The sequence below is a fragment of the Eleutherodactylus coqui genome, chromosome 2 (genome assembly GCF_035609145.1).
Source record: "Eleutherodactylus coqui strain aEleCoq1 chromosome 2, aEleCoq1.hap1, whole genome shotgun sequence".
Taxonomy (NCBI): Eukaryota; Metazoa; Chordata; class Amphibia; order Anura; family Eleutherodactylidae; genus Eleutherodactylus; species Eleutherodactylus coqui.
In genome coordinates, this window is record NC_089838.1 from 70,759,895 (window position 1) to 70,775,303 (window position 15,409).

Below are 15,409 nucleotides of genomic sequence, written 5' to 3' on the forward strand. Positions count from 1 at the left end.
AATACATCCATCTTGGTTACTTTAAAAAAAAAATTATCATCAAATTTAGAGTCTTTATTAGACAGCTGACTAGATTTGACGGAATATTTCCATCTCAAGCTTTTATAGCATACCCAAAAATCCTGCGCAGCCACAGAATTAATGACTCCTCTGGTGACTACGGTGGGTGTAAATAACGTTTTAACATAAGGAACTGTATTTGGGCAATGGTATTATTGTTAAATGGCTTTGTATAAAAAATATTTTTAGGTATATAAATGGAGCCTCATGCAGGACGATTTATCATCCACCATGAGTCACAGTGAGAAATCCAGTACACTTTAACCCCTTAATGAGAGCCTCCCCCCCACCCCCCTTTTCGTTTTCTTTCCCTACCACCTTTACAAAATCGTAACTCCTTTATTTACCCATCGACGTCGCTGTATGTGGGCTTGTTTTTTGTGGGACGAGTTGCATTTTTCCATGGCACTATTTATTGTACCATATAATGTGCTGAAAAACGTTAAAAATTCTAAGTGGAGTAAAATGGGGGGGGGGGGGGGGGGAATGACATTCCGCCATCTTTCAGTGCAACTTGTTTCTATGGCGCACAAACTGCACCGAAAATGACATGATAACTTTATTCTATGGGTCGCTATGATACCTAACATAGTTTTTTTTTTTTCTGCCGTACTACTTTTATTTTTTTTCAAAAGACATAAAATTATTTTCTGCCGCCATCTTCTGTGTACAATAACTTTATTTTTCTATCGACATAGGGACCACGACGGGCGATGCTTTGATCGCTCCTACAGCTGTGACATTACATCATACTACAATCGGGCAGGCAGTCTATCAAGCCACACCCCGCAATCTCTCTTCATACATACCCAAATGCTGCAGGATGTAAATGTACGCCCTGCAGCGTTAAGGGGTTAAAGCCTAAGTTTGTGCCATTGATTTAGTAAAATTAACCCATCGTGGATGAAATCTATAAAACAGATGTTACACACCTTAAGCTCTCCAGTTTCATTTTAAGTAAGTCCACATAATAGACGTCATCACCTTGTACCAAGGCATCAGTAGTTATCTTTGATGGGCCATTTTCATAGCTCTGCTGCAGAACAAAGGAAAATAAAGCTAGATGTCACCACATGAAAACAAACATTGTAGTCTTCCGCTAAAAGGGGTATTCCGGTTACACAAAGTTGCTGTCAAATGCTAACCAAATGTAAGTAAAGTGTATTGTCTTTCTGCTTTGGGTTTTGGTTCTGCAGCTCCAAAAGTCATTACATCCTCCTGGCACTTCACAAGTGTTTATTCAGATTGCCTGGAAAGGGAGGGGTATGTCTGTATGTTAAATCCTACGGGAAGATATAGGTGTAGTGTGAGGGTATATATATATATTGCCATATGTTTTTTTTTATGCTTTATACCTGTATGCAGGTTTTATTCAATTCCAAATGAGAAAAAACTTATATGTCGCCTTACATCAGATATTCCAAGAGGCCTTGCCAGGCGAAGACAAAAACGTATCTTGAACAAAATGTATCTTAAACACAGCAAAGAAGAACCAGACATGAAGGCCGCATGTACTTGGCTGTTTTCCCCAGAAGTGCCGTATCAAGATGTTCAAATGTACATAACTTTCACTGTCTTAGGCCAGAAATCCGGACTTCCCATATATGGAGAATGCATGTTTGGCCGTTTTCTTAGAATTAAGTGGGTGATTCTTTGCACTGGAGTTAATTGAATACGTGATTTTCTGTACGTAAGCCAGAGGCGCCAGTATCAAGATAATGACTGTTATATGATTTTCACTGTCTCAGTCCGCAAATCCGGACTTCCCATATATGGTTATGAGCCCATCACCCCCTTGGGGATGGGACAAAGGGTATAAGATCTCATGTAATCTGTAATAAAGCACGACGTTGGCACAGCCGAGAGCCATGTCCTGTGTGAGAAACTATACCAGACCTCTGTGTGGTGTCTCTTCTTGCGGCCGGCAGCGGGGCAAGTGGGGTGGGCCCGATTGGTGCTGTACTTAGAAAATTACCCTGATAGTAGGAAGAAGGGCAACTAAACTAATAAATGGAATGGGAGGACTGGAATACTCAGAGAGGCTATCAAAACTGAGGTTCACCCTGGAAAAAAGACTAAGGGGCGACTAAATAACTATGTATGAATACATTAGGGGACAATACAAGGATCTCTCCCATGATCTGTTTATACCCAGGACTGCGACGGTAACAAGAGGGCATCGCTACGTCTAGAAGAAAGCAGGCTTCATCACCAACACAGAAGAGGGTTCTTTACTGTAAGAGCAGTGAGACTGTGGAACTCTCTGCCTGAGGACGTGGTGATGGCAAAATCCATAGAGGAGTTTAAGAGGGGACTAGATGCCTTTCTAGAGCGCTATATTACTACAGGATCTAGATATTAGGTGACCAGCGGGTTGTTGATCCCGGTCTTAGAGTTAGGTAGGAACTCAAATGTTAATCCATGGATTATTCTGACTGCTACATGGAGTCGGAAAGGAATTGCTTTCCTTCAAATGAGCCAAATTGGCTCGTTGGGTTTCTTTTTTGCCTTCCTCTGGACCAACGTGAGGGGGTGGGGTGTTGAAAGAGACTGAACTAGATAGACATTGTCTTCATTGAGTCGAACATACTATGTTACGAATGAATAAGAGGGCAGTACCAAGATTAAAAGTCTTCTCCTAGCCTCATAAGAGGGTACAACTTGCTGATTGGTGGAGTTTAAGCAGCGAGACCCCAACCAATCATGAGAAGAGGGGTCCTGGGCCCCATCTTCCTTACTTTGGGACTACTGCAGCTCCCCACAGTGATGAGAGTGAATGGAGCACTGGTCATGGAAATGCTCCATTCACTTTCAATAGCATCCGCTCAGGAATTTCTGTCAGCCCATCGATATGAATGTAGTGCCAACCGCACATTCTCAGCCAGCGCTCCATTCATAGAAATGTCACTGCAGCTGAATAGACCCCCACAGTAACAGGCATAGCAGGACACAGGAGTCCCGGTTGCGATTAGCGGGGGGTCTTAGCAGTGAGGCCCCCACCGACCAGCAAGTTATCCCCTATCCACAAGATAGGAGAAAACCTTTAATTGTGGTACCACCCCTTTAACACCGTTTTGGTGCGCTGCATGTAAATTCTACATTGTGATCATGATGCTTATTATCACTGCTGAACAGTCTACAGCATTTCATGAAAAATTCTGTAGCTCTTAAGAACTTGGAATGATATAGATCTATAGGTTATAATTTTTTTTTTACGTAGATGAGGTGCAAATAAAAAAGGTCAGCTCCGTCTCAGATATGATGTGGATTGTCACCTTTCACAATACATAGGGTGAAATTCACAGCAAAAACTACATTAAAATTCACATGTAACGCATGAAGATTTAGTCACCGATCTGCGGCAGAAGTTCTGCAGTGTCTGATCTTTTCCATTATTCACATATGTACAAAGTTGCTCCCAATATTAAAAGGGGAATACTTCTCTGCATTTTATTACAAGGAAGGAATATCCTGTTCAATAATCTATATCATCATTCGGACCTTGTTGTCTACTTACTACAGCTTCCATGTCAATTAATGGAAGAAACTTACTCAGGCCTATAAATATTAAGTATAGGTTTACTATATGCAGGAAAAGGAATTGTCAAAAAAACTCAAAAAGCGGTCAAAGCAAAATATACTAGATTTTGAATTGTTTAAAAAAAAAAAAAAACACCTGTGCGATTAATTTCAAAAACCTTCTCCCAGCTCGCGCTGCACACTTAGATGCAACTTTTCCAAAATAGCTGAATCAATAAGTCAAAGACTACTAAAATCCGCATACCTGTCATTATACTGTAGTGCCGCAGCCCAAGAACAATTAAGGCCCATTTACACCAGCAGATGATTGCTGAAAGATTGCTCAAACGCTGAAAGCTCTCAAAGTTTGAATGACAGCTTTCAGCGATCATTTTGCATAAAGTATTAAGTAGCTACTCAACTACTTAATAGCAATTAGGTGTGCAAATGAAGCAGTCACTGAAAGCAGTTAATAACCCGAGGGCTATTACATGCGCTCAGATCCTTCGTTCTTTAAGGGGAAACAATGCTATCAGCACTCCCTGTGGAGAACTACTGATAAAAGTGAACAACGATTTTTAGATTGGACTGAATTTAACAATCAGCTAACAGGGTTTGAAAAAGCGCACAATGGGCGCACTTTTACACGCACCGATTATCGCAAAAACGACTGCCGATTAGCACTTTAACGATCATCGGCTGTGGTAAATGGGCCTTTAGGCACTCAGATTTCCTTTAAGGTGTCAGCCCATGGAAACAACGATCACTTATCCACAGGTTAGGCCAATAGCTTCTGATCTGCGGAGGCCAAGCACCTGTACTCTGGTATTTTAAACATTTCCGTTACCTACTTTCAGACCGTACAGATACTAAAGGATTATTATGGCGGAGCTGGCCACGTGTCATAATGAGAAGGTACAGAAAGTAACAGGAAAGCATAGAATTGCCAAAATCAAGCTATCAGTAATGTGCTTTGCCATACCTTACACTTTTCTAGATGGCCCACTTTTGTTAGCAGTTTCTCAACTTCACTGTTTTTCTGTGCAACCATTGACTGTAACCTTTCCAGCTGTTCAGGGTCAGTCTGGGATCCTTTCAACTGCAACAGAGTTGCTATTTGCACCTGAAAATATGAATACAATCTGTTAAGGTGTTTTCCAACACTTAAAAAAAATGAAATACTCACCGATCCTGCTCACTTCCTGTCCAGCACTGCAGCCCCGATGCCCACTGCATGGAACCTGGAAGAGGCAGCAGGCAGTCTCGTGCTTTACACTGCGCACGTGACCACCTGCCACTTTTTCCCAAGTTCCATATGGCAAGCACCAAGGCCACAGCGCTGGACAGGGAGAAAAGAAAGAGTTTTCCATTTTTATTGATTTTAGCCTCTTAACTCCCAGACACATTCATCCATCTATGATTTTCAAAAACGCATTTAACCCTTTGCAATCCAATTTTGGATTCAGGGTTTCCTAGGGGGCTTTCTCTTTCTGCCGTTATACAATGGAGCCATCTGCTGGCTACAGCCAGTACTGCGGTATGTAACATGCTGGAGAGGCCCCCGGCAACACAGCAGCCAGTAATATACAGAAAGAATACCCTGCTGGACGTCTTCCGACATCAAAGCTGTACAGCCTTCAATCAGAATGTCTTCAGACGTCAGACAGTGGATTAGAGAGGGTTAAACACTTTTTTAAAGGGAACCTGTAACCTACTTTTAGCCCGTTAAGCTAAGCTTATGGGCTGAAAGTAGGCAACCTATGGAGTTTGGGAATGTAAGTTTAATATTTACTTTCTCTGCCTTCAGCACTAGAAGTTGCTGCTCAGTGCAGCGAGTGGTGCTGCTGCTAGGTAGTCCGCCTACTTTGATTTTACAATGGGCGGGCTAATTAGCAGTGCCCACCACTCAATGCATTCAGTGGCCGCTTTCAGCGCCGACACCAGAGAGGCAAGTATAACACATCCCCAGACTCCACAAGTCACCTGCTATCAGCCCATAAGCTTAGCTTATAAGGCTAAAAGAGGGTGGCTGTCTCTTTAAAAGTGCGACAGTATTTGCAATTCAGAGTGAATGGCGAGTGCAGGAGGGAAGATAAGACGTGGTTCATAATTGGATAAAAGGGGCACTTTTTCTAATAAGATATTTCAAAGTCTGAAATTCTTCCTATTGATGTAAAGTGACTTTAAAATTCCATCTCAGGGTCCTTTTACATGCACAGATAATATTTCAAACAACTGAAAGATTTAGAAATTTGCATAAAGTGTTAATTGCCATTAACACATTATCATCTTCATTTGCATATAAAAGGGCCTGCATGAGTTGTTTGCCACATTATAATGCAGAGTACAAACTATTTGCTGGCTCAGTGCAGGAGAAAGAATTCGGAGATAATTACACTGTTGAAATCAGGGTCCCTTCAGCCATTCATGCATTATAGTAGTTCAGGGCAATTTTTTAGGTGATAGTTCCCCTTTAGGCAGACGCATGCTTGTCTAAAGCATTAGTGTTGCAGTCATACCTTCATGCGGTGCATTTGCTGTCTGGAGAAAGCATGTTGTTTCTGAAGTGATTGGTACTGGACTTTCATTCCGATCATCCGCCGCTCCATTTCTGCTCTGCGGTCTTCAACCTGAACGACAGTAAAAGTCAGTGACAGACACCAATATTTCTATATTTTATTTAAGAGGTTTATTTAATGCCGCACTGTACGCCATCACACTTCTCTGTCCATTCATTTTACCTGACAATAGAGCGAACACGCCCGGCTTGCATCATCTAAACAAATAAACATAGGCTACAGTCTCCAAAGAGGCAGATTTGGGTCTGCTAATGCCCAGTTTACACAGGACGACTGTCGGCCAAATGATCTGAACAAGCAGGTAATGTCGCCGCTAGTTTTCCGCGCTCTTGCAGAACGTTTAGAAAGGAAGATCTTCGTAAAGAAAGGGGGGCGGGGGATGGTGAGAAAAAAAAAACGGCCAGTGCCTCACATTTTATACAACACTGAGCGGCGAGCGTTTAGACGCAGTGAAAAGTGAGCGAACCAAAGAGGATTTTTATGCTGCTTAAACTGAGCGACAAACAAATAGTAAACGATGGCTTTGGATTTAGATGTAACTATTATCACGCATTTTAGTTCGTTTGAACACATTCTGCGTGATAATCATCCTATGTAAATGAAGCATAAGACTCGGTAAATATGGCAGGTGGCAATAGAGAGTGGTGAAAGCCATCAGCAGACTAACTACGATCTCCTACCCTGACAGATTATTCTGGATTTTAATTTAACTACAATATATAAAGATTTAATTTGCCTTGCGGAATCCAGAGCGGGTGGACGCCTACGGATTCCACAGCAAGTGCTGCCCATATCAAGCTATGGCAAAACGCGATTTACTCTACACGAGTGGAAATCGATCACGATGTTCCGCTCGTGGAGGAGAAATCGCAGCATGCTGTGATTCTGTGCAGCATCCGTCCACCCCACGACCCTTCCACAATCATCACTGTGGAAAGGTTGCAGGACCCGCGTAGTCGCCTAGCGACGGCGCGGCATAACCTGTACTGCGCATGTGTGCTGGCCGGCAAGTTTGCAGCACAGTTTATGAAGATGGCGGACATTGGGGGTCACCAGCTGGGCACAGGGTCGGATTCTGTTGCGGGATCCGACCCGGCCGTGTGCAGGTAGCTTTACTATGTAAAAAAATAAAAAATAAATAATACATGAAGGTGCCATAGAAGAATCTGAAAACAGTCAATACGGACGTCAAGTTATTTCCTGCAACTTCAGCTTTTAAAACAGAATTGCTAAAACTTACCTCTGCAAATAAGGAATTGCCTTTACTGTTGGGGTCTTGGGCCTTCTGTAGTGCACTGTCAAGCTGAATCTGCAGGTCCTGGTTGACTTCACGGGCTTTCTGTAATTAGTTCCGCAAGGTATCAGTCAGAAAACATTTGGCCAAAATGTGGTTTACAACCAGTCAATTCTGAATGAAGCTTCACCGATACATAATATATACATAACTAAGCTTATATATATTCTGCAGCAAAGGCACACGATGGTGCATGGGTACGGATTCAGGCTGTATTGGACCCTACTGAATGCATTTGGCAGTACAGGAAATTCTGCCATAGTCCATCGGATGCATTGCTTCTAGGAGATCTACAAAGCCTCAGACCCCATCTGGCTTCCATGGCTCTGCTGCATGGATATTTTAAGCAAGGTTGCCAAGTTAACCACTTTTTACACAAAATATACTGTATACAGCACTAATGCAATGACCAGCTAGATCTATCCATCACCAATATATAACTAGGCTTGTTTTGCCTCTACTAAAATCACATAGAATTTAGATGCCAGAACTACAGAAAACTTCATTTTGTTGTGTTTAAAACAATGAAATAACAAATCCCTGACAAAATTAAGGGTTTGAATTAAGGAAACGTTACCCAATGTAAGCAGTGGAAGTCTTCTGCACGCTAATTCCTAGTGTGTCAAGAGTAATACCCTTAAGTACTCGTAGGACTCACCTAAGTGGAGTTGATTAAGCAGAACCTTTTCACCCCATTAATCTTATAAATGCAGCCAAAAAGGGACACTAAAGCTCCGGGGCCAAATACACAACTCATGAGAGGCAGAGAATATAACGCTGTGCAGCATTTTCTTATGTGAAAAAGAAGAAGTGCAGCTTGTTAGAGAGGAGGGTTGGTGTTAAGGAGTAATCCAAAGGATGCGAAGTGACAGATGAGGTTTCTACATCTATATTCAGAAAAGAGATCCTCTGATGCCCATCTCATTTAATGAGTTAAAGGTGGCCACATCCATATATATATAAAAAGGGGTTGTATTGTACAAGAGTGGAAAAACGTCAAAAAGAAAAAATTTTTTTTTTGGTATTGTCGTAATTGCACTGACCCGCAGGAAAAAAAAAAAAAAGTATTGTGTTATTTCTGCTGTATGATTAAGGGCTCATGTCCACGGGCAAAATATGATTTAAGATCCGCAGCGGATCTCCCGCATGCGGATCCGCATCCCATAGGGATGCATTGACCACCCGCGGGTAGATAAATACCCGCGGATCGTCAATAAAAGGGATTTAAAAAAAAATGGAGCATGGAAAAATCCGGACCATGCTCCATTTTCGTGCGGGTCTCCCGCGGGGACGGCTCCCGCGGGCTTCTATTGAAGCCTATGGAAGCCGTCCGGATCCGCGGGAGACCTAAAATAGGAATTTAAAGTATTTACCATCCGGCGCGGGCGGGGAAGGTCAGCTGTTCCTCACGGCCGCATCTTCCTTGCTTCGGCTCGGCGGATGTGCCCGGCGCATGCGCGCGGCACGTCGGCGACGTGCCGGCGACGTGCCGCCGGCGTCAGGAATTCATCCGCCGGCCGAAAATGAAGATCCGGCCGTGAGGAACAGCTGATCTTCTCCGCCCGCGCCGGATGGTAAATACTTTTAAATTCTTATTTTCGGCGCTCATGTCCGCGGGGCAGGAGGGACCCGCTGCAGATTCTACATGTAGAATCTGCAGCGGATCTGATTTTCCCCGTGGACATGAGGCCTTATGCTGTAAAAAAGAAAAAAAAAATGCATTTTTTCTCCTTGCTCTAAAAAAAAAAAAAAAAAATTTTTTTTTTATAATACATACTTTGTACCCGAAAATTGTACCAATAAAAACTGCAGTTCGCCACGCAAAAAGCAAGCCCTCATGGCCATGTCAATGCAAGAAAAAAAAATTATGGCTTTTGAGAAGTAGAGATGAAAATCCCCCAGAAAACATTGCGTCCTCATGGCTAAAATAGGCCATGTCCTTAAGGGGTTAATACCCCTCATAGTACTTTCAAGAGGTTGTCACATGAAAAGTACTTATCCCCTATACACTCAATGGGGTCTGATCGCTAGGACCCTCACAGATCACGAGAACAGGGTTACAGAGTGTATAAATGGAGCGATGATGACCAGGGTTGCCAACCTAAATTTCCTTTTTCTTGGACAACTTATCCAAAAAGCACACCTTTCCCCCCCCCCCCTTTTTTTGAGGGCACACTGGAAAATTATTCTGAATAAAAATAAGGCGTCTGTAGGTTAAAAACTACAATGATCTCATTACCAGCATTTACTCCGAGCTGTAATAGGATGATAATTAGTCATAATAACCGGCTCCAGTACCACCAGTCTCAAATCATGTAACAGAAGCTTTTCTTTCCCCAAAACACACAGTGTCCAGGAATCCCTACAGTTGGACACCCTGGTTGTCACACGTGTGCACTACGGCTCCATTCACGTCTCAGTCCAACTGCTAGAGATAGCGGAGTGCTTCTATAGGAAGTCACAGATACAGTACCTCCAATGCATTGAAGTAACTAACAGCTTCTTTTTCCCGCTCTTCCTTATCCAACTGAAGACGGTCCAGTTGTCGACTTTGGTTTCCATTAGTCAACAGAAGTTGCTGTTGGCGATACTGCAATTCATTCATTTCTTCGTCTAACTGTGCCTTAATTTAAAAAAAATAGGAGAATTAAAAGTATTGATATGTAGAACACAGCGAAGCAGTTCTATCGAAAGAACAAACCACAGCTGCCTGAGGGCTCAGCCACACGGGCGTTTTTATGCGCGTATAAAACAGTGTGACCATGTCCATGGCCAGCCATATGTTCTATCTTTTGTAGGTGCATTTCTTTTTTTTTTGACGAACGCAGTCCGAACGTTTTTACGCGCGTGAAAACGCCCCTGTGACTGAGCCCTAATGGTTTACAATGTAATATCAGGACGACATAAAGTAACCGAAAGTGCAGCTACTAAGATACTTACGATAACATTGTGCAAATCCTGAAACCCTTATATTACTGGTGGGAAAAGCCCCATAGAAGTGCAGCAGATGACTAACTAACCTTTGCACTTTCAAGGTCATTTATTTCAAGTTGAAGGGTCAGCATTTCGGAGGACATTGTTTCGTGCGCCCGCTCAGACATCAGGCGCAGCTCCTCCGACTTGTGAGCTAGCAGCTCGGTCTGATGGTCAAGTTTGTGTTTAAGTTGTTTCTCACTTAATCTTGCTTCATCCAATTCAGCTTTCAGCTTCTCCATCTGGTTTCAAACAAAACAATATAAAACACATTGATTTCTCCAGGGGTATCGGGCATTTTTATCAGATCAAGGACAATCATGGCACTGAGGTGCAGGGAGGAGCACGCAACAACAGAACTTTTGTGTCATTTTGGCTACTAGTATTACAGACCTGTAGTTGCCATATGTTGCCTTTACATAGTACAGCACATTCAGCTAAAAGATGCACTTTAATCCTTTCCAGTCCAATTTGTATCCTGGTTTTCCTAGGCGGCTTACTCTTTTTCTGCTGTTATAGAACGGCGCTATATGCTGGCTAAAGCCAGTACTGCATGAGGTGACACGTTGGATAGGCTACGACAGCAGAGAGGCTGGCAATATACAGTAAGAGAACCCCGACGGACATCTTCCAACATCGGAGCTGTACAGCCTTAAAATCATAATGTCTTCAGAGGTCAGACAGTGGATTGAAGAGGGTTAAAGGACAGCAGCAAAAAATACGCACCATGTGTGAACAAACCTTTATAGGGGGTATTTCAAAGCACACAAAGCGATGGCATATGGCTAGGATATGACACTGTTATAAGCAGGGACTCACAGATGCTGAAACTTAAGGGGCACAGTGCTATGATCGTTTTTGTTTTTTCCCTGCATTCGCTGTGCAAAAACTGCAGAATAGCTCTATTCAAGTACATTGGTGTTTCAACAGTGCAGGGAAAGCATTATAGGGGAAGGGAATTAGTGATGTGACCCCCTCACTGTAAGCATTGAGGGTCCCAGCCGTCTGATCCTCTTGCCACCACCGATTGGAAAATGCTGACCTATCCAAGCCATATGGCAACACACTTTACTTTAGAAGGATTACTTACCTTGTCTTTGAGTTCGCTTATTTCCCGATTATGGATCCTGTCTAGTTGCTCCTGTAGCTGCTCCAGACAAGCCTTCTGCTGCTGCTTTATATTCTCACACTCTGATGATAAACTCTCCAGCATCCGATTTTTAAGTTCAACCTCCCGATGCAGCGAGTATTTTTCTTGCTCCAAGTTCTGAAATTCATGATTCGACAAGTACAATTATTAAGCTCCTCGTCTGGAACGTAACATTTGGCTCAAACATACATAAGAGATTTGCCTATATTGCGTACCTCAATTGTGCCGGTCATTTCGATTCGTTGTTCTTCCAATTGATTTTGGAGGTCGCTTTGACTTTCCAACAGTTGAAGGCCATACTGCGCAGCCTTGTCTCTCTCCTCCTCCACCTCCTTGACCTGTCGCCGGAGTTTTAAGAGAACATCTGATTGGTCCATTGTGGCAGATCCCTAATGCAATAAAAAGGAACATCTTACATTTTATAGCGGTGTATATGACGTACAAGTCAGAAGTTCAGATAGTTTAAATCTTTGGATCTAGACCAGTGTTTCTCAACTCCAGTCCTCAGGGACCCCCCCAACAGGTCATGTTTTCAAGATGTCCCATAGGAAGAACATGTGTGGCACGCGACAATAATTACATCACGTGTGCAAAACTGAGGAAATCTTGAAGACATGACCTGTTGGGGTCCCTGAGGACTCGAGTTGAGAAACAATGGTCTAGAGCAGTGGTGGCGAACCTATGGCACGCGTGCCAGAGGCGGCACGCAGAGCCCTCCCTGCTGGCACACGCCACTGTTGGCCGCTTACCACTTTAGTGAATACTGGCAGGTGCTGCGGCTCCCCTGCCGGCATTCACTCACTGCGCTGCTAGGAGCGCTGATCCCGGCGCACACTGTGACGTCAGTGTACAGCCTTGATCTTCCTCCCCCTCCTCAGATGTCTCCTCTTAGGTTCCACGAGAGCAGGGGAGGAGGTGTCCGGCAGCACACCGACGTCACAGTGTGCACCTGGGATCAGCGCCAGCAGCAGCATCAAACAGAGGCACAGCGGCGATTCCATATGGAGGAGGAAGGGGTAAGTATATGGGTCTGAGGGGGGCAATATTACTACTGGGGCGCTGTGGGATGTCAGTATGTGGGGTGCCATTACACGTAGCGGAAATGCCGCAGAATATCCGTAGCAGAAATTTCCGTGCAAATTCTGCAGCATTTCTGCACCCAGAAAGCAGTCAAAATCTGCATGCTGTCTATTTTGAAACAGCCGTGATAAGCCCCGCCCCCTGACGTGTTGGCACTTTGCAATAAATAAGTGGGTTTTGGGTTGCAGTTTGGGCACTCGGTCTCCAAAAGGTTCATCATCACTGGTGCTAGAGGCTTAGGATACCTACACACATTGCCTATATGATGCGGGCTTTGGGGTAAGTATGCAGTGGCCAGATCCACACCTAAACGGTGCAGACTTTGCTGCGGATCTGCCACGGATTTTGACCCTTGTATTTCGAGGGTTGAAATCAGCAGCATAAATAGGTAGGCTGAGGATTTGGGGTGGAAAATTTCCCTTTATCAGATGACATTTTTGAAGTCTCATCCACATGGCTTGTACAGTAAAGGCTGTGTGAAGGCACTCCAGGGGTTTTCCAAAAACAGGGTGCAAAATAACTTCATAGGACAACACAGAACAAGAGACACTTTCTAGCGTCCCGACACTCCTGACTAATACTCCTGGCAGCGACACCACGTCTCATGACAACAGTCAATCATGGCCCTATGATACATACGAGCAGCAAATAGAGGTAGCATTGCAGGAATGTGCATGGAGTACATGTGGAAGGGGGTCTTAAGAGGACTGAGCCAGAATCAACTTTCATCATCTATAAAAAAGGATAGGTGATTAAGCCCTTAACGCCACAGGACGTAACTGTACATCCTGGTAGAAGGGTACTTAACGCAACAGGGCGTACATTTACGCCCTGAGGATAGCGAAAGATCAGAAGAGATCCCGCACTATCCAGCTGTGGAAGCCGTCTGTCACCAACAGCCGGCCTCCCCCTGCAACAGCGAAGGGAAAATTGTGACAGATTGCGGCATGTAAAGGGTTTACAGAGGGAGTGCGCTCTCTGACGTCATTGGACTCTCGCAATGAAATGGGAGAACCCGACGGGTTGCCATCGCAACAGGACGCCAGATAGAGGAGTCCTGCATTGCCATTGCCTATGATCGCTATAACAAGCAATAAGGCATTACAGGACAGAAGTCCTGCAATGCTTTATATCAAAGCTATCATAGGTGTGCTTGTACAAGCCCCCTACAGGGACATAACTGTAAAAAAAAAAAAAAATGCTTTACCTCACATTAGCATAAAAATATATATTTTTTTTAATTAAAATCCCACATATTTGGTAACGCTACATCCATGACAATGAATTCAATAAATTAAACACGCTTTTTATTCTGCATCGCAAAAAGCGTAAAAAAAGAACCCTAAAAAAACTGCGGCAACTGTACCAATAAACACTGCAGCTCATCTCTCAAAAAATAAGCCCTCACAGAGCTCCTTCCATGGAAATATAAAAAAAAGTTATAGGACTTTGAATACAACAATTTAGAAAAAAAATAATTATTTCCAAAAATACTATTGCGCAAAAGTGGAAAAACCTAAATATATAAGGATTTTGGTATCGTTGTAATCGTACCGACGATCGCAGAAAAAAAATGTATTGTGCCATTTATGCTGCTTGATTAACATTGTAAATAATTAATGAACGTTTTACAATATAGTCTATCTACCCAAAAATGGCACCAATAAAAACTACAGTTCGCCATGCAAAACACAAGCCCAGAGTACGAGCACTCTGCTATCACCGACGGTCCCATTAAACATGGATGAAGCAGCACTGCGCATGTGTGACCGCCTCTCCATTACAACCTCCTCACTACAAAGGGTGCAGAAAAGTCCACAGTGACAAGGGGGGCATGTTCTCAGTGGCGAGACCCCCACTGATCAGACTTCTCTATCCCAGGCGTAGGTGATAAAAGTGGATTCTGGTACAACCCCTTTCAAGTCCTTGTGTGGTTGTTGATAGGGTTGGCAGACTAACGATAACTCCGCTGTGACTACACGACAGGTGTTCGGGGTGCAGCCCTGCTGTGACTACACGGAGAAGTACCATTATTATGTTATTTTAAAGCGCTGTTAGGCTTTCCTCACACAGGGCGTTTGCAAAAACGCTGGGTTTACGGCGGTTTCAGCAGCGCTATCATGCCTTCTTGACGTTTTGGCTGCGTTTTCAATACTCGCCCTCTGCAACTCTCCAGCTGCTTTCCGGAGCTCCGGGCAGGCTCCCGGGCACTTGACAAGCCAACAGAGAATCTTGTGCTACTGATGGGGATTGATAATCCCCGCCTTTAGCAAGAGATGGCTCTAATTGGCTGAGGCTGCTAAGTGTCAGCTGGTTCTGCCAATAACATCCAGCGCTGGATGCACCAATCACAGCCATTCATTCAGCGCTGGCTGCGATTGGCAGAGCCAGCTGACACTCAGCAGCCTCAGCCAATCAGAGCAATCTCTTGATGGAGGCGCGGAATTTAATCCCCGTCACTAGCAGAAGATCCTCTGTCAGCTTCACAAGTTGCCAGCAGCCTGCACAGAGCCCTGGAGAGTCCCGGACGGCGGCAGCTAGGCAAGTTTTTTTTTTTACATAGTGCAGCTAGCACTGGCGTTTAGCGCTGCCAAAAACATAGTACCAAGTTGTGCCATGTTTTCCCGCTTCCCATTCATTTCAATGGACGACGAAGGGTTGAAAACGGCCAAAGATAGAACATTGCATCGCTGCTGAAACACAGTGTTGAAGACGCTTGTGTGAGCAGCCCCATTGACATAAATGGAGGTGTTG

General features: G+C 43.9%; 1 protein-coding gene across 1 annotated transcript in view; it reads right to left on the reverse strand.

Moving 5' to 3' along the window:
- Positions 1-15,409, reverse strand: part of SPDL1 (spindle apparatus coiled-coil protein 1) — a 37,658-nt gene that overhangs the window by 15,407 nt on the left and 6,842 nt on the right. Inside the window, exons 2-9 of the mRNA XM_066591105.1 lie at positions 11,791-11,964; positions 11,516-11,692; positions 10,473-10,667; positions 9,926-10,075; positions 7,399-7,497; positions 6,099-6,209; positions 4,562-4,702; positions 993-1,096 (exon numbers count right to left, since the gene is read on the reverse strand). Coding sequence (XP_066447202.1) covers positions 993-1,096; positions 4,562-4,702; positions 6,099-6,209; positions 7,399-7,497; positions 9,926-10,075; positions 10,473-10,667; positions 11,516-11,692; positions 11,791-11,952 — 1,139 coding nt within the window. The 5' untranslated portion in view covers positions 11,953-11,964. The remainder of the gene's footprint in view (positions 1-992; positions 1,097-4,561; positions 4,703-6,098; positions 6,210-7,398; positions 7,498-9,925; positions 10,076-10,472; positions 10,668-11,515; positions 11,693-11,790; positions 11,965-15,409) is intronic.